At 41.3% G+C, this 20,575-nt stretch overlaps 1 protein-coding gene across 2 annotated transcripts in view; it reads right to left on the bottom strand.

The window, feature by feature from the left end:
* The window catches only part of LOC127650660 (calcitonin gene-related peptide type 1 receptor-like), a 79,269-nt gene extending 59,334 nt beyond the window's left edge, over positions 1 to 19,935 (bottom strand). The window contains exon 1 of one of the 2 annotated variants that reach the window (XM_052136232.1): positions 19,730 to 19,935. Coding sequence is in view for 1 of the 2 variants with exons in the window: in XM_052136231.1 (XP_051992191.1) it covers positions 16,573 to 16,578 (6 nt within the window). In the remaining variant the exon portion in view is untranslated. Of the gene's footprint in view, positions 1 to 16,572; positions 16,633 to 19,729 lie in introns of those variants that run through there. The other variant, XM_052136231.1, reaches the window with a different exon arrangement.
* Between the last annotated feature and the right edge of the window lie 640 nt (positions 19,936 to 20,575).

Here is a 20,575-nt window from a genome sequence, read left to right as displayed (position 1 = left end):
GAGCAGCTAATGCAAATTCTTCATTCTTTTCCTGGGACTATAGGTCTTGCTGAAAAAGACAATCTAATCCCTCATTTAGCACTTGTAAGAGATTTGTGATAATACAGTGTTCGGAGAGTGTATATATATATATATTTATGCTATTGTGACAATTATGTAATTACAACATAATCTAACCTGTTATCCTTTATTTTTCACATCATGAATTAGATGACCACCTATCCAGGTTGTTTCCTTGCCTTCGGCCCAAGACAGCTGGGATAGCCTACAGCACTACCTGCGATCCTACCTACTAGTGTCTAGTGGGCTATTGTCTACAGAAGATTAATGGATGGATTGAAGGATGAATGAATAAGATTAATAATTTGTATGTGTTTTTATCAACAGCCAAATATGACTTTAAATATAAAGCCTTCACAGCTGTGTTTGTCTTTCCCTGCTGAGAAAATGTGCTGCTCTTTCTGCAGAGTGTCTTAACACAACTGGCAGAAAAGGAACAGTGGAAGAGCTTAGACAAAAGTGTGAAGACAGGATTCCCCACTTTACATTTTTTAGTGTTTGAATGGAAGCAAATTTACAGCACAGCTCAACCAACTGTAGTTATATAGTCCAAAGACTATAGGAAGAGACAATTGCATAATTTTGCATCAACTATTCCTTATTCTTTAGTCTATCCACACATGAAAATATCTTCACTATTCTCTAACCTTGCAGGTAGACTACGGCAGTCTTTACTGGGTGTTTTTAGAGTATATATGCGTTTATTCACATGCGATTGCAGTGTTATCCTCTGTGACGTACTTCCGACCCTCTGGGGGATGCTCTCCCGTAATAAATTTTTTTACATTTTAAAGTTAAATACTTCCATCTGGTGCGCTTGAGAGCAAAAAAAAAGGCTAGTGTTGTGCTCTTGTAAAAAGTGTTGTGCTCTTAAAGCTGCAGTAGGCAACTTTGAAATAAATTGAATTGAGAAACAGCGCCCCAATTCTTCCCCATATACATGATGATCTTCACCCCCAGCCAGGGTTTAATTGACAGCTGTTCACAAACAGAGCCAAGGCCTGCCTCACCAAAAGCGATTGGCTAAAATTTGCTGGATTGACACTATCCGACCCACATTTTTCACTCAGAGCTAGAGTCTGTGGTGCTAACTAATCTCTCACAGGGCCTCATTTAACAACACCATGTTTATATAGAAAACTATTTTTTCAAAAATTAAAAAACTAGGGATGTCAGTTTCAGCTTTTTATCTTTTAACGTTACCTGAGTCTGCTAATGATAGCTAGCTAGTAAAGGCGTAAGTAGTGTTACGTTATGCCAATTAACCTAGCAATGCTAACGTTAATTTATGTTAATCATCATGATTGTAACTTCGGCAGTAATATTATCTGTTTGCTCTTGTACACTGATGATGATAAATTGTGTGTCGAGTAGTGTATAAATGCAGTGGATACATTTAATGTTAGTTAACAACCCTCTACGATCATGTTGGAGAAACAAATCGTCATTGGATAGTACATATTTGTTTTTACCCGTCAGAAGTTTAACCTCATGTAAGCACAATGTAACTAAAAATTATATTAAGCAAACTGAGAGAGGGATCCTCTTCATATATATTCACACAATATAATATATTGTAATTTTTATTTGATTTTGTTTTATGATTTTAATCAAATTTTAACTTTTTAAAAATTTACAAATTTCACATTCTATAAATTTTTATGATGTCATGAAATGAAATTTGTACTAATGAGACAAGGTGCTGTCACTGTTTGAAATTTCATATATATTATTAACAAAACAATTCACAAGGTGGGAACCTAATAATCTAGGGGCTGACAATTAATTGTCAAACAAATAATTGCGATTATGATGATTAATAGCCTGTTTTGGGTGTTTCACAAATATGACGATTAGTTAAACTCACTATGACCCAGCCAACCTGTATAGCTGTATTGTGTTGTATTGTGCAATAGTAAAATATTTCTGCCTTAAATTCTTCACTTTCACACATTATTTTAAGGCTCACTGATTAACACACAAGCCCTTATTTCTCATGAAGGAAGACTTTGAGATTCTGTTTCTTGCATTTGATCATCTCCACAGAAATAGAGCAGGACATAACCTCTGTTTTCGGTTCATTATGAGACCGTGGCGACAGGGGCAAAAATTTCATCAAAATGTTGGGGGTGACAATAAACATAACAATTCTCAAGAGCAAGACACCAAGGGGTTTTTTGTTGTTGCCCCGTTTGAATTTGTATTATTTTATTTCTTAAACAATTATTTTAAGAATATATCATTATATTATTTACAATACACATATTTTAATGATATTTTAGGGGGGGACAACCCTCAGATGGGGGGGTCCTGACTCCCCCCCTCCGCGCGATTTCCGCCTATGCGTGGCGGGGCAAATTTGACTACTCATTAATGTGACATACTGTGATTGGATTAGCTTCTCGTGTGCTGGTCTGTCATGTTTTCAGGTAATGCAGGACACTACTGAATGATGCGCATCAGAGGGGACTCCTTCTTCTATCAAATTCATGAATAAAGAATATGCGTATAAGTGGCATGCCCTGTTTGAACTACTAATTGTGATAAAAAGCCGGTGAATCAGTCTTCCATCAAGGGATTTTAACTATGTGTTCCAAGGACTAATTTATTGTTTTACTCACCTTTCTGTATTTATATGGGGTTTGCTATTTATTTTACTTTTTTTAGTGAGTGGACACTAACCATTTTGGAAGTGTGCACATAATGGAGGTAACATTCATTTTAGATTTCCTTACTTTAATAAGTCTTAACTGTTTAATGTGCAAAAGTTTTTTATCCGTCCCATTTATTTTATTAATTGGTGTTGCTTTTAACTCCTATTCATCTCTTGTTCTTATGTATTTGTTCAATTACACTGTATTTATTAATGGGGAATTTAAAATAATGGTATGGTCTAATTGGAAATGGCAGGAAAATGTTGTAGTTAAACCAGCTGCCACCTGGGGGAAAAACAAGATGGACGACTAGTGTTGCGCATGGACAAAGTTGTTAGTGCTGTTCCAGCACAAAGGAAACTCTGGCCTCTCTCGTTTAGAGAGGAGAGTGGGTGCTGCTCTAGTACTGTTTTTAGATTACCTCAGTTTTATTTGCTTGCTTTAAAACACTTTGCACATTTTGCGCCTCCAACAAAATAAACATCTTTTTGGAATGTTTTTCCTGCTTCCTGGTGTGATCTCTCCTTGTGACTGCCTTGGTCCTTATTGTTCTAATTAAATGTGTTTTTTAATATGTCAGTTTTCATGACATTTTGATAATGGTCTATGCAGAATAAATAAAAACTAACACTCCAATTCAGTCACCATAAAACATGCTATCCAGTTTCCAAGAATATTTTGATCACATGAAAAGCCCTTGTCATGGGCCTGTGACTTGGCACTCGAAATGATGCTTGGAAAGTTGATTCACAATCTTAAAATACTTGTGTATGCATAGAACAGTGTCTGGTGCTGTCAGCTTCACCGAACACATCCCAGGAATGAATAAACAACATAGAAGTAGAAATTTTGGAAAAGATCATATAAAATGAAGAAATATAGAAATCTTTAACTGCTGGAACACATATTGTATGCAGCTGCTTGAGTCAAGTTAGACCTACAGAAAAACTGAAATATACTGTATATATAGTTTCATGTTACTGTAAGTTAAACCTACTAAAGCATATAATTCAAGCCTGGAATTGTCCATCAGAGGATTTTTACAAATACTTTATATTGCAAATAGGAACAAACACTGCTCTGAGTCGAATTTCTTTACAGCATTTAGTATTCTTAGTTAATGATAGTTGATAAAAATACAATTGTTAATTGTTAGTTCAAGATTAATTAACTAAAGTTAACATACACAACTTTTGAATTATTAAAAAGTATTAGAATATGTTGAAATTAACAGTAACAGAGATTAATACATTCTGTAAAAGTATTGTTCACTGTAATTTCCCGTTAAGAGGAATGGCACACCCGAGGAGACTTTGCCCCTTTCGCATTCACGCGCACAAAAGTAACTCCCTGTAGTGATGTCATCTAGTGTCGACCATTTTTCTTTTGACAGTTGTTTGCCCATGCAATTCAATAGCAGCCACAAAAACTAAATCTGCAATGACAGAGAATTGGAGATACACTTTTGTTAGGGCTGTTTTACTAAAACAGGATTAACTCTAGTTCCTCATGTGCAGAATCGATGAAAAGTACCAGTTCCAGGTAAAAGCACCTAAAATGGGCTTTAGTTCTTGCAGTGGGAAAGGGCCTAATGTTAACAAATGGAACCTTATAATGAAGTGTTGACCACTCATATTTGTTACTTTCATTTAAAGATTATAACCAATGGGTTATTCATACACTGAGAACCTTTTAAGAATACTGATAGGGGCACATTACTTAGGGGATCAGACACATCGCTGCTGCTGTAAGTGGAATATCAAGAAAGAAATGGATCTACTGTATATATATCTCTGCAAATTCTTGGCAATCTCTCTGACAGATTAAAAAGAAATTACTCCACAGAAAGCTACTAATAACAACCCACATGCAATGTATGTCATATACTAGGGAAAACCATGGGGAAAAGTGGATATCTTTTTGAAACATAGGTTTTCTTACGAGAGGTTCTCTCGTATTGCGTAAGCTAGCATACGCTACGGGAAAGATTAATCTTTTCTGAGATATTGAAGCCAAAAAATTATCCTTAATTTTGTATCCATTGTCAACGCAGTGCAGCAGCTGCATACCTAGAGCGGGCTAGATAGCGAGCTCATTGGTTGCTCTGCGGCAACTGCTGCAGCCTATAGACGAACTTGAGTGAACTCGCGTCCAATGACAGGCGCCCGCGCCGTCACTGTATCAAAGCCCGCCAGAATGGGCGTGGCTAGAGTGCATACAAGCATAAGTTCGTAGGCTGGAACCCTGATTTTCATCTATTCAGCGAAGCTCTTCGCATCTCTGAACTGCAGAAGCCGCGTCGCCGTTCGAGGGGCATCTAGCAAGCTTGGACAGCGCCGAAGAAGCCGGCCGTCTTCGCCACCTTCAGCCATCCTGCGAGCTACGCCATCCGGCGACGTATCCTTTTTAGAGCAAGCTAGTTCCTCAGCGAACTTCACAAAAAAGAGCAACGAGCATCTTTTTAAAGATGCCTCGCACCACCTGCGCCTCATGCTGCGCCCCTCTCAACGCCGGAGACCGCCACCTCATCTGCGCATCCTGCCTGGGATTGGAACATGCAGAGCTCTCCCTCGCTGACGGCGGATGCGACCTCTGCGAGGAGCTTCCGATGTCGACCCTGCGGGCTCGACTGGAAGCACTCAAAACCAAAGCCGCCGCGCCGCGCGTATCGCCGCGCAGAAAGAAGCGCCGCTCCCAAAGGCTGCCGGAACCGGTGTTTGAAGCGACTACCTCGCCGGAGCCTCTCCCTCGAGCCTCGCTTTCACCCTCCCCGCCCCGGGACGCGCAGTTGCCGCCCGGCGGCCGCACTGTTGCCATCTCGGATGATGAGGTGGAGGATAAGGGCTGCTGTTCCATCATGGCTTCGGACAGCGAGGAGTGGTCAGGCTCCTAAGCCTCCTCCTCGGCCCAGGAATCCAGCAGGACCCGCGCCGAGTCGAGGAAGAATTAACGCCTCCTCACACAGGCCGTCGACCGCCTCGGGCTCGAGTGGTCACCGCCCTCTGAGCAGGCTCCCAACAGATTCGACGGCTGCTTTCTTCAGAGCCGTCGCCGCGTGGCACCCGCGCCGGGCCGCCCCTTCCTGCCGGAACTCCACGCCGAGCTCTCTAAATCGTGGAACGCGCCTCTCTCGGCCAGGAACCGATCCCATGTCTCCACCTCTCTCGCTTCGGTGGACGGCGCCACCAAGAGGGGCTACTCTTCCTTCCCCCCGGTCGAGGATTCGGTAGCAGCACACCTTTGCCCGCCCTCCACGAGATGGCGGTCTAAGCCAGTGCTCCCGTCTAAGGCCTGCAGAACTACTTCCGCCTGTGTTGGCAGGCCTATGCCGCCGCCGGCCAAGCCGCATCTGCTCTGCATTCCATGGCCGTTTTACAGATCCTCCAAGCGGACCTCCTTCGAGAGTGGGATGAGAAAGGCAGGCACCCAGAGGCTGTCTCAGATCTAAGGAGCGCGACGGATCTCTCCCTTCACGCCACCAAAGCTGCAGCTCAAGCCCTAGGGAAGTGCATGGCTGCGCTGACTGTGACCGAGAGACACCTATGGCTAACGCTAGCCGACATGGGAGACGCTGAACGTTCCACGTTCCTCAACGCGCCGCTCTCTCCGTCCGGTCTCTTCGGTGCCGCGGTGAGTGGTATTGTTGACCGTTTCTCGGAAGTCCAGAAAGCCACCCAAGCCATGAATCTCTTCCTGCCTCGTCGCGCTAGCTCCTCTGCAGGCCGCCCACGTGACCAGCCTCCTGCACGAGCCTCTTCACAGCGCCCAGCTCAGCAAAGCCAGACTTCTCAGCGTCGACAGGGCGGCCGCCCTAGAACGCGCTCAGACAGCCGCCGCAGACCGCCGCCCCCCCCACGGGCCTCGGCCTAAGATTGCGCTGAAACCTGAGCAACCGAAGTCCTCCTAGCTTTGTTGAGGAAACGACGGATCAGTCCCGCCGCGGCCGGACCACCGTCAAAGCTTCGCCCCCTGTCAGTCCCCTTCTCTCAGGCTACTGCAGTGGTGGATTCAGCAGCCAACAAGCCGGTGATACTGCCCACTTGCCTGCACTCAAATGCCGTTTTCACGGCGACCCAAAGAAATCTTGTAAAAAGCAAACATGCCTTATGTGTAGAAAATGTGCCCACAATCCAGTGTTAACCCCTACACACAAGCATTACACTTCTCGTGTCCCTATCAGAGCCCACTCACATAAAGCGGGCACAGCCAGCTCGAGTGTTAGAGTCAATAAGCAGCCCACGAATCCGTGCGCGTGCCCTTCTCTGCCCGCTCTGTCACACGGCCAGCAAACACCTCTCTGTATGTAAGTCCCATGCCCGTGACTATGCTTAGCATCACTTCACAGATGTGACTCTTTCCCCATTCACCTCAATCGGAAGTCACTCACAGAACAGCCTGTCCCTGCTGTCTGCGAGCAGTCATGCATAAGCACAGTAAGCGGCTCACACATTCTGTTCAGCTGGCTGTGTGCGGCAATCAGGCGACTTGGCCATTCACCCTCTAGCGTTACGCTTCAAAGCGTGAAAGCTATCCCAGGGATATCCAAATGGGTGTTAAGCACAATAAAACAGGGCTATTTGCTACAGTTCGATCGCCACCCTCCCGCTTCAGAGCTGGCTCGAAATTACTGTGAACACGGAAGCAGCCTGCATGCTTCGTTCAGAAATAACAAACCTTCTGTGCAAAAGGGCCATAGAGAGAGTACCACCTTCTCTGAGCGAGTCGGGGTTTTACAGCCGTTATTTTCTTGTCCCCAAGAAAGACGGCGGCCTCAGACCAATATTAGATCTCAGGGTTTTGAACAAGGTGCTCACAAAAGACTGTTCAAAATGCTTACAATCAGGAAACTCCTCGCGCATGTGCGCCAGGGGACTGGTTTATTTCTCTCGATCTGAAAGATGCCTACTTTCAGATTCAGATAAATCCCGTCACAGGCCATTCTTGAGATTCAGCCGGCGGCCAGGTTTATCAATACACCGTCCTTCCGTTCGGCCTGTCTTTAGCATCCCGTACTTTCACGAAGTGCATGGATGCGGCGCTCACACCCCTGCGGAGTCAGGGCTTGCGAATTCTGAAGTATTTGGACGATTGGCTGATTTTGGCACAGTCACATACGGAGCTTCTGTCTCACAGGACAGTTCTCCTCAGTCATCTGAAGAGTTTGGGTCTTGCAGTCAATTGGACCAAGAGCTTACTACAGCCCAGTCAGGCAATTTCCTTCCTTGGAATAGAACTAGACTCCATGGCGATGATGGCTCGCTTATCTACACAGCGCGAGCGCCGTGTTCAGCGACTAGCCGCGTCCTTTCAGATGAACAGCCTCACGCCTCTGAAAAAATTTCCAGAGAATGCTAGGTTACATGGCCTCAGCCGCAGCAGTACTTCAGCTGGGTTTACTGTGCATGCGCTCGCTTCAGCATTGGCTAAACACCCGCGCGTCTCGCCGGGCTTGGGCCACGGGCCGCCAGCCGATCAGAGTGACTCAGACCTGTATCTCAGCTCTGCAGCCCTGGGCAGTGGCCGAATGGTATCAGCGGGGAGTGACAATATTTCCCCAGGGGAATGGTCCCTGCACGCTCAAACAGTCCAGAAGTTATGGAGCATATTCGGCAGAGCAGAGATAGACCTCTTTACGTCAGAAGAGAACTCTCACTGCCCAGTATTTTTCTCAGCGAGGGCAGCTGGCCCAGGACTGGCCCAACCGCCCGCTCACGCCTTCCCTCCCGTCTCGCTATTGCCACAGGTAATGCAGAGGATCAGGAAGCAGCGTCACTCGGTGCTCCTCATAGCCCGTGTTGGGAGAATCAGACATGGTTCCGGAGCTTACGCAGCTGTCACTGATAGCCCCGTGGCCCATTCCAGTGAGAACAGATCTCCTCTCTCAAGCTCGAGGCGCGATCTGGCATCCCCACCCAGAGCTGGGGCTGCATGCGTGGGTGATCAACGACTACCCGTCGCTTTGCCAGAAGGAGTAATAAACACTATCATACGCGCTAGAGCCCCTTCCACGAGAAGACTCTATCGTCCAAATGGTCTGTGTTTTCAAAATGGTGCACCGACAGAGACCTGGACCCATGGACATGTGGGGTGTCAGTCAGCTGCTCGTGTTTTTACAAGAGCTGCTGGATAAGGGCAGATCCCCATCCACGCTCAAAGTGTATGCGTGGCAGCCGTCGGCGTTCAGCTGAACCCCTGCGCGCCAGTCACTGGGAAAAAATGAGCTGGTCATCCGGCTTCCTCAGGGAGCTAGAAGGATGAACCCCGCGCCCCCATCGGTTCCTATATGGGATCTTTCCGTAGTTCTCGAAGCTATGAAAGCCCCCTTTCGAACCACTTCAATCCGTGGATTTGAAATACCTTTCACTCAAAACCGTTTTCTAACTGCCCTGTCATCAGTTAAGCGTGTGGGAGACCTTCACGCGCTGTCTGTCAGCTGCGTGTCTTGAGTTTGGACCAAATGACTCCAAGGTCATTTTAAAGCCTAGACACGGCTATGTCCCCAAGGTGATCGGTACTCCTTTCAGAGCACAAATTATTTCCCTATCGGGCTGCCAGCATCCGATAGCTGACGCGACGCCAATCTCCTTTGCCCAGTCAGAGCACTGAGATTGTATACTGCGCGCTCCGCCTCTTTCAGGCGCTCTGAGCAGCTTTTCGTTTAGTTCGGAGGCGCACCAAAGGTTTCGCCGCCTCGAAACAGACACTGTCTAGATGGATAGTGGGCGCTATTGCTGCGGCGTGCGGCGTCAAAAGACCTACCATGCCCGTTAGGCATTAGGGCTCACTCCACTTGAGGCATGGCCTCCTCGTGAGCATGGTCCAGCGGGATTTCCATTCACGACATATGTGTGGCAGCGGGCTGGGCTTCCCCCTCCACCTTTGTCAGATTTTACAATCTGGAAGTGCCCGCCCTGCAGGCAAAACTACTAGCGGTTTAATACGCTACAGCTCCCCTGGTGAGCTGCACTGACGGGACACATTCCACACAGACCGGCACCACCGCACTGTCTGTCCCTTCCCACTATGTGCTTATGTATTACACACACACTGGCCCGCACTCTTGCCGGCCAAATATTATTCCCTCACTCACAAGGGCTCCCCCGGGTCCCCCCACCCCCGGGGCTCATGCAGTGGATGCTTGGCACGCACGGCGTTGACAATGGGTTCCCGTAGCATAAGCTAGCTTACGCAATACGAGAGAACCTCTCGTAAGAGAACGAATCGGTTACCTAACGTAACCTCGGTTCTGTCTAGATGAGGGAACAAGTATTGCGTAGCCGGCCGTGCTTTCAGCGCCACGGCGATTTTCAGCTTCATTCAATGAAAACCAGGGTTCCAGCCTCACGAACTTACCCTTATATGCACTCTAGCCACGCCCATTCTGGCGGGCTTTGATACAGTGACGGCGCGTGCTGTCATTGGACGCGAGTTCACTCAAGTTAGTCTATAGGCTGCAGCAGTTGCCGCAGAGCAACCAATGAGCTCGCTAGCTAGCCCGCTCTAGGTATGCAGCTGCTGCACTGCGTTGACAATGGATACAAAATTAAGGATAATTTTTTGGCATCAATATCTCAGAAAAGATGAATCTTTCCCGTAGCGTAAGCTAGCTTACGCAATACTCGTTCCCTCATCTAGAGAGAACCGAGGTTACGTTAGGTAACCGATTCGTTTTTCTTATGAGCAGTTATGCATTGTGAATACAACTGTCACACTGATAAATGGTGAGTAAAAACAGTTTTGTAAATATCCTAGAGAGAGACAAATGAAAAATGCCTTGGGACAGATCAGAGTTTACAGCATGTTCTCAGACACAGCTATTACCTGATGTCTCTGAAGCCCCGTTAATCTCTGCAAAATGGAAACAAGTTGTATTTGGAAAGATTGGATATTGCAGTATTTTAAAATGCTATTTGTTTTTCCTTATTACCATGCAGAACACAATGTGATGATGTTCTAGTTGACATAAAGCTTAATAATAGCTTAAAAGCTGGTCTGTGTATATGAGTTTGTTTCTATTTATTGAATTTTAATTTGTATTTATTTATTTAATTTTGCCTAGTTAAAACAGGGCACACTTTAAACTTTTAAGCTGTGCAAAGGCAAACCCGCTCTCTACTAAACAGATTTCATGAAAGCTCAAAAAGGACACTGTAAAAGTTGAGAAGGTAAAAGAAGGAGAAGCTTTTGATTTTTTCTTCATGTAGCCTCTCCAATCAAGCAGTCATTAAAGAAACCCTCTAGAGCCACAATGTACACTACTGGAGACATCAGCTTATCTTCCTATATGATGATTTCAGTAGAGAAACAACAAATGACAAAAACAAACTACATTGAAATTAATACAAAACTAGATGTTTTGCTCCCTGTGATTATGATGTCACCTTTAAGTTTCTTTTTAACTAAAAGGTATTTTCTTTATGTTGGTTACAAAGTATCCTCCCTTCACAGATGAACAATAAGGGTAATTACAAACAATAAAATGATGAAGGACTAAATGGTTATCCATTTGCTAAAACATTATATGAATTCCTCTGCCTGTCATGATTGTCAGAGCAATTCAGCCTTACATAAAAGCTTTATTGAGTGCCTTATACAACACATAGCAGACTTACAGTGTCTGCACAGAGTATGCAGCCAGTGCAATTTCATGTCCAGATGTGAAATATAATGGAAACATATTAGTGCAGTCAAACACCATACACTCCAAGAATACAGGTTCTTTGGGGTTCTATATATAATATTTCTTTCTAAAAGTGTAGTATTTCTAAAGGAATAGTTCACCCAAAAATGAGTATTCTGTCATCATACCCTCATGTTGTTTCGACTCTGTTTGACTTCCGTGAAAATAGAGCTGCATGGCTAATCGAAATAAGATCAAAATCATGATATGACCTTGAGCAGTTATTAAACCGCAAAGGACTGAGATTGAATAAAATAAATAAATAGTCTGCTTGCTTCAAAGTTTATGCTCACATTTCTATCCTATTTCTAGTGTGTTATTGCATTAATACAGTGTTTTTAGAGTGGTGCTGTGCCTCACAACCCCATCTCGTGCTCACTAACAGATGTGCTCCGAGTTTGGTTCCGTTTGCTTTGCTTACATGCGTTGAGCACATTATATTTTGAGCCAGGTGTGCTTATAACGTCAATCGCAAGACTACCGTTGGGAAAGAGGATAGAAAGAGAAATGACAAAATAACAAAAATCTTAAAGGTTGACTTTTTATTACACTTCAAAATTCTGACAAAATGCCTTGTCTTGGCAGCAGGGACGTAGATAGTGGATTGAAAGATGGTAATGATTCTTTGGGCCCAAAGGTCCAGGGGGACCCACGACAAATTCAAAACTGTATTATTTTTATAGTTAAGGGGCCCAGAGCAATATATAGTCAGGGGGCCCAAAATTATTTGCTATGGCCCTGCTTGGCAGCATAGGTGGAGCTTGTGTAAGGCTGGGGAGGGCTTAGAATCTCACTGGCCACGGCACTGGCATGTGTATATTAATACAATAATACAGTTATGATTGCCACTCAGCGATGATGCTGCTTGTAACTGCTGGTCTAGGATCCGTTTCCCAACCACAAGTCTAAACCTTAAATCTTCACTGTAACTTTTGGCCCTATAGCGGATGAAGCATAAAACTGCAAGTTACTCTAGACCAGTGACTAATTCATCTAAAGTGAAAGACTAAAGTGAATTCATCACTTGAGTGGCTGTGTTCAGTTGACGGGCATCCCATATCGTGCAGCGACTACAACAACTTTATTTTCCCATCTAATAAAATATTTGTAACAAATGTTATATATGTGAAATTGCTATGAATTATAATATATTTAAATAACTTCTAACATTTTCATAAAAACCTGTTCGAGCTGACATAAGAGGCTGAATTAAATAACTTTGAGTGTTAAAATTCCTTTATAATGCCTACAACTCCATCCACTTTATTTTTTTTAACATAAAATAACGTTAATTAAATATAATAGGCTATGTTTGACTTGATTATGAATTTGATTAGTTATTTTTCCATTTGTTCCATCAAAAGCAGCTAATGATGGCATAAATAATCTACTCTGAAATCAAATATTTTGGATGAAAAAATTTGCTCTCAAATCTCCAAGATTTTTTTAACTCCAGCCTCTTTTTTCCAATATGCCCCATGTTATTTCCAAATAGGCTATCATGCGTGAATTTATTGCTATGATTTTTATCTGTCTTAACTTAGGGAAACAGTCACAGATGTAGATAACACAGAATATTCTCTACCTCTGAACCTGATTCTTTTTTGCTTTCTTCTCTCCTACTTTCACAGAAGTGTCTCTCGCCCACTTTAATAAGAGTAGAGTTGTGATGCAGTGACATTATCAGAGAGAAAAAAGTATTTTTTATTGTAAACCTTTGTGGTATTTTCATGCGCCCAAAGACACACTAGCAAATTGTGAAAAACTAGGACCAAGAATATAAACTGAATAACAAAGACAGTAGGCCTAATACACATCTATACAGTCATTTTTATGCATCCAAAGAGCAAATTGTGCTAGGAAAAAAAAGACAAAAATTGGTCCATTTTATGGTGAAAATGTCATTCTATTTATTTATTTTTTTTATTTTATTTAAAAATATATATATAATTCTAGGGGTAAATTACCCAGAATCCCCAAATAATTATTAATATCTGTTTTCAGCCACAAGGACTCCAAAAATTCCATATTTTAAAATATGTCAAATATATACACTCACCTAAAGGATTATTAGGAACACCATACTAATACTGTGTTTGACCCCCTTTCGCCTTCAGAACTGCCTTAATTCTACGTGGCATTGATTCAACAAGGTGCTGAAAGCATTCTTTAGAAATTTTGGCCCATATTGATAGGATAGCATCTTGCAATTGATGGAGATTTGTGGGATGCACATCCAGGGCACGAAGCTCCCGTTCCACCACATCCCAAAGATGCTCTATTTGGTTGAGATCTGGTGACTGTGGGGGCCATTTTAGTACAGTGAACTCATTGTCATGTTCAAGAAACCAATTTGAAATGATTCGAGCTTTGTGACATGGTGCATTATCCTGCTGGAAATAGCCATCAGAGGATGGGTACATGGTGGCCATAAAGGGATGGACATGGTCAGAAACAATGCTCAGGTAGGCCGTGGCATTTAAACGATGCCCATTTGGCACTAAGGGGCCTAAAGTGTGCCAAGAAAACATCCCCCACACCATTACACCACCACCACCAGCCTGCACAGTGGTAACAAGGCATGATGGATCCATGTTCTCATTCTGTTTACGCCAAATTCTGACTCTACCATCTGAATGTCTCAACAGAAATCGAGACTCATCAGACCAGGCAACATTTTCCAGTCTTCAACTGTCCAATTTTGGTGAGCTCTTGCAAATTGTAGCCTCTTTTTCCTATTTGTAGTGGAGATGAGTGGTACCCAGTGGGGTCTTCTGCTGTTGTAGCCCATCCGCCTCAAGGTTGTGCGTGTTGTGGCTTCACAAATGCTTTGCTGCATACCTCGGTTGTAGCAGTGGTTATTTCGGGCAAAGTTGCTCTTCTATCAGCTTGAATCAGTCGGCCCATTCTCCTCTGACCTCTAGCATCAACAAGGCATTTTTAGCCCACAGGACTGCCGCATACTGGATGTTTTTCCCTTTTCACACCATTCTTTGTAAACCCTAGAAATGATTGTGCGTGAAAATCCCAGTAACTGAGCAGATTGTGAAATACTCAGACCGGCCCGTCTGGCACCAACAACCATGCCACGCTCAAAATTGCTTAAATCACCTTTCTTTCCCATTCTGACATTCAGTTTGGAGTTCAGGAGATTGTCTTGACCAGGACCACACCCCTAAATGCACTGAAGCAACTGCCATGTGATTGGTTGATTAGATAATTGCATTAATGAGAAATTGAACAGGTGTTCCTAATAATCCTTTAGGTGAGTGTATTATACATTAAATGTAAAATACATTTAAAATAAAATAAAAACATTCCTCAGACAAGAATATTGTTGATTGATGTTTTAATATTCTTAATATAGACAACCGTTAGTAGCTAAATGTCATAAATACGCACCTGGAAACAATTAGGTAAATATTTATAATGTAAAATAAAAAAATCAATAAAAGAATGAATTAATAACATTTTCAGATCTCATGCAATAGATAACTTCTCTTGACCAGGCTCACCCACCCAAAGGTTTCTGCATACTGATGACCTCAGTTCTGAAATAATTGAAATTTTTAACAAATATTATATTAAGTGGTGTCTTGAAACTAAAACCTGGTTATTAGATGACTAAAATCTGGTGTCTTGTGACTAAAACCTGGTTATTAGATTATGGTAGCAAACAAACTAAAAGAAATTACAGAGCGTATCCAAATTCATAACATTTAAAATAATGTTTTAAAAAAAATGACAGTTACATCAGTAAGCATCCAAATCAACCATGAAACGAGCCAGCGCTGATATGACTTTGGTGAAAATAAATTCATCTGACAAATTCCAAAAAGACTAGTACACTCATACACTAGATGTTTTCTAAACTTCAAAAACTTTTATATATATATAAAAGTTTATATATATATATATATGTGTGTGTGTGTGTGTGTGTGTGTGTGTGTGTGTGTGTGTGTGTGTGTGTGTGTGTGTGTGTGTGTGTGTTAACCTTATCCTGCTGTTTGTTAACCCTTTGCCTATGCTTGGCAGGGCATTAATGTAAAGACAATCAGTTATGCCAAGTGAATATAAACAGTGGGACAAAAAAAGATGATTTATATCAAAATGTCGGACTTGAAATATAAAATTAACATAATAGGTCTTGTGCTGTCTAGTATGTCATTATAACACTAAACGATAGAGGAAATGAGGAAAGGATACAACTGCTCACTGCTCTTGGCTGAAAAACTTGTATAGTTGCTTTAAAAATATGAATGTATTATTATCATACAGTGAAGACCAGTAGTAGTTGTATGTCACATTTCATTTCATTCTGAACATTTATCTGAACACTTGATACTACTGTTAAAACTTTTAAGTCAGTTAAAATCACAGTTTCTATTCATTGCTTTTGGTTTTTTTAGTTTTTGTTCTTATTTAATTACAGACTGCTTACTGGACTTGAATAATTCATTGAGAACTACAAACAGTACTAACTGTCCATAATTCACAAATTAGTGTTGGTATTTTTATTTGTGGTAGTATCGAAATTTGTATCGAAAGTCATCAAATTTCACTGCCAGCTACTGAAATCTGGCATTTGGTATCATGACAACACTGCTTACATCTAAATTGTGCATTGTAGATATTATTATTATAAAATAATCTCATTCCATAGAAGTGTGGGCACTACTGTTTAAAGCGCTCCAAATTCACTTTAATCTCACTTTTGTTTAATTTAAAATATATTTGGCCACTACAAATTAATATACAAAAACAAATAATACACCCCATGGTGCAGGAAGGAGATGTTAAAATGTGGAGCACGTTATAGAGCTGTTGTGAATTCTACACACAGAAACTTCATTCAGTTGTCCGCCAAAATAAAGCTTGACACTTTGGTTTAACTGGACCGCATAGCAATGCCATGTACATTACACAAATATCTTATTGTTGCATACTAAATAATAATAATCAACATAACATTGCAAACACATAATATTCAAGTTTACTGGGGTCCAAAAATAATGATGATGAGTAAAGCAAATGCATCTAAATTGCTCTCATATGTGTAAAAAATCAAGTTAATCATAATTCTGTACCAGCCTCAGCAATGGAATGGTTAAGAACTGCAAAACATAGCAATGAAACCTGCAATGATGGTCTTTGCAAAGCTGTGACAAAAAACCTCACCTTCATCTTGGGAAAGCAATTAAGATTTTCTGTCCATTCAATGACTTAAGCAAAGCAATCACGCAACACTACTGACGCAAAAGCAGCAGTGAATTGAGCAGGCAGGCCTATGTCATGCACTCCCTTTACATACAGCACACAGAGGGAGAAGTAAAGAGAGAGAGAGAGAGAGAGAGAGAGAGAGAGAGAGAGATGAGAGAGAGAGAGAGAGAGAGATCTCAGCTCCAAACCAACCATGCATTGCCTGCTTGCCTTCCTGTCGGTGTAAAGAGCCACTCAAAAAAATAGAGAGAACCAAATAGGCTGAAAATGAGAACAGGCAGTGCAGAGGAGCCCACCATAAAGAAAATGAAACAAGAATGCTATAAGAGAAATTTAGCACATGACATTTGTTAGCTGGGATGAGAACGAATGAGAGACAACCAGACTGAGAGCACATAAAAGTGAACAAAATGGGGTGAATAACACTCGTGGAAATGAGAAAAGACACAGATCAGACAAAGAAGGGCAGAGTCTTGCCCTCCATGTGGCTTATTTTAGAAACCATTTTGGCTTATCCAATAAGCAATAAAGAGACTAATAGTTGAATCTTGATTTCTCATCCTGTGAGTAATCTTTGAGGAACCATTTCAGAGATACAGACATTTTCAGTGTGTAAGTGAACAGAAAAGTCCTCATTTACGCCCAAGTGCTTATATAAATAAAACAAATTATAAAAACAAAAAAAGCGAGTGACATGCATTTAGAAATACTAAAATCAAATCTGTTTAAACAAGCATGAAAATTAATATTTCAGTCAAAAACGTTGCCTTCCATTACAGTGAATGAACTAAACCATGCCAGATAGTCCATGTAACAATTTTTTTGTGAATACTTATATGTTGACACCTAAACCAAAACATTTTTTATTTGTATGAATTTATTTATCAAACCAGTCAGGTCGTTCAGCAGAATACTGTACTCAAATCTTCAAAGCGAATCATACGGCTTAAATTTCATTATTTATTTTTTTAATTTACATTTTTAACATTTACACAATTATATTGTGTATTTAAAAAGCCCAAAATGGCCCAAAATATACACAACAGACCTCTGAATGCCCCTCTGTAGTGGAGGATTCTAGATCACTTTTATCAGTAAATAATTGTACTTTAGCTCCACCTACTGATACCTCACACCTCATATGTAAGAATATCACCATATGAGTGCATTGTGCATTGCAAACTTGCAAAAGTTAAGTAAAAATCTACCTGATGAACTAATATGCAGTTCAATTAAATGCATACAATATTGCTGATCTCACAATGTAGAATAAATCTGTAACGGTATTCAAATTTAATCTTGAGCTAAACCATCAGCAGGCTACTTATATTATTGATATATTAAATAACGATTATTCATATAGTCTACATCCTAAAGTAAAAGCCCATCAAAATGAATGGCAAAGATAATGCACAATCAGTAATCAAAAGTGAATGCTATGGTCTTTGAAATGTCTAGAAAATGTCATTTCAGTCGATTACTGGGATTTGTTATCCAGCCATGTTCTTACTAAGAGCTTACTTTATTAAAAGAGGTACTTGTAAACAATATTGAGTAAGCCGTGTGTACTCTGACTGTATACAACAAATGAGGTTTCAAATCAACCCAAATATTTCTTAACTAATTCAAACATCTACTTATGGCTAGCAATGTACTGTACAATTACTATAGTGGATGCCACAATCAAGTAGATCATTACTCTTCTCTAGGTCAGGGGCAAGTATCGATGTTCAGGAACATTACCTCCACATAATGTTTTAAGCCCTGCAAACATAAAGACATGTCCTAGAAAGTCTGAAATACAATAAGAAATAATGGATGAACTATTAGCTGAATTAGGACCCGAGCTAAACAAGTGAATGTCCGTGATCCCACGGACTGGGACTAGCACCTTCATTACAGTAAATGGCCTTTATGGTAAATTGCTCTCAGTGATGGTTTCTTTAGTTACATGTGAGATGATTCATGTCTTATGATCTGTTTGAATTGGTCGAGCTGATCACGAAGGAATCCCGAATGGAAAAACATTCTTCAGAAGCAGGCAGTCTCTAAACTCCTTTGTGTCTTCTAACCGTGGGTTGCTGCTCTGAGTCCAGCTCAAATCAGCGTGCTTAAAAAAAGACAAGATCAGTTCTGGGAAAGACAAGCCCTTATCTCTTCGAATAAAAGTACACCTTTGGATTTTTTATGATATATTTCTGCTTTCTGACATTTTTCATATAGCATACGCGAGTCGTAGGACTGCAGTGTCAGTTTTAAAAATTTTAAAAGAACCAATGCATCACAATGATATCAAGACAGAAAAAAACACTTTCTCTTTAAAGATCTCTCTCTTTTCAATATGACCCAATTGTAAGAGCAACATCAGAAATGATATTTTCCATCATTTTTCAGCTCTCGCAGATACATCTCTTAATCCTATCAGAGAAGTAATGTAATCAAATGTAATCCTTATGCCATAAAAAAGATACCTACTAGAAGCATTGCTTTCCTGTACAGAATTGATATAATCAGCCAAGTATATACAAATATATGCAAATGATGAAACTGTGTGTTTACCACCATTATAATAATCAAAGGGGATTTAACTGAAAAAAAAAAAAACAGTCCAGTTTAAATGTGACAGCAATCAGCATCCTGTCATTATCTGTCTGAATGCCTGATAGTTCAAGAAGGTCAATAGTACACTTATGCTGCCATCCTAAGATGTGCACTGTTGTTTTATAATTGCTAAACCAATAAAAAGAGCTCTTCGCGCGCGGGAGAATACATTAACTGATTATTTAAAAGGGCTTGAAGTTCCGTCCATTCATGCCTTATCTATTGACAATAGGTAATTACGAATGTATGATTTATTTTCTGTAAATATTTGTATAGGCAGAGTAATGAAACATTGTGCAAATTTAGAAGCCCAAGTGACGATGTTCTGATTCAGTATTAATTAGGTTCAGCTTCATTCACATACTACAACTAGACAAATGGAAATATAACGTCAGTGTAAAGTAGGCTAAAACACATATATAAAAGTCGCAAATCTTTCAAGAAAAAAAAAGATCAATATACAGTAGAGCGCCACAGTGTTCAGTCCATCATAATGTCTAAGTTCACATCTTACCGTTATATGGAGGAGAATGGAAATCCTTCGAGCGCTTCACTTTCTCACACTGGAGATAACGTGAATTCCATTGTTCTGGGACTCTAATAAGTGTGATTCTTTCATTGCATGCAGTGTTTATGTCTTTCTGTTGAGAATATCCACTCGTTTAAAAAGACGTGTTAAAAAGTGCAATCAAAACGTCACTGTTTTATGGCAACAGCAAATTTTTTTTACGAGCGGAGACGTTGTTTCAGTTCAGCAGCCGGTAATCCAAGTGCATCTAACTGCCCCTCATCTAGAACGGAGCATGTGGGCTCCTCCTCGAAGTACTGACAGCGGGCTCCATCACTCTTAAAGATACATTTAGGCTCTGCTCAAACCCTAGACACAGAATTCTAAGAATGTCCCCCTGATGCTGTCTAGGCAGGCAGCTCACTAAGTTCTGAGCTGGAAACATTTTAAATTACTGACACAAATGTTGCTGCACAAAACCTAGTGAGCTCCCTACTTAACATTCATGTGTGTTTAGAATGCCATGTTTAGTAAGCAGCTCACTATGTTCTTAAACGTTAACACTTTACTGATCACATTTTAGGCTGCCTGACAGCTTTAGCTGCCTACTTAGATAGCATTTTTGGGCATCATGAACAGGGGTGTTTCTACCTGTAAGCGGTATAAGTGGCCACTTAGGGGCCCCAAGCCACCAGGAGGCACTACAAAGCAAGGTCTAATTTTTTTGTTATTTTTATTTTATTTTAAATATACTGAAAGCTGTGAGTAAGATTCAGGCAGCTGTTATGGCTCAATTAGACAGTTATATGGGGCCCCCTTGTGGCCTAAGAGGGAAGGGAGAATAAAACTGCG

The sequence above is a fragment of the Xyrauchen texanus genome, chromosome 10 (assembly GCF_025860055.1).
Source record: "Xyrauchen texanus isolate HMW12.3.18 chromosome 10, RBS_HiC_50CHRs, whole genome shotgun sequence".
Classification (NCBI taxonomy): domain Eukaryota; kingdom Metazoa; phylum Chordata; class Actinopteri; order Cypriniformes; family Catostomidae; genus Xyrauchen; species Xyrauchen texanus.
The sequence above is the reverse complement of the archived record's forward strand: the minus strand, read 5'-3'. Positions and strand labels throughout refer to the sequence as shown.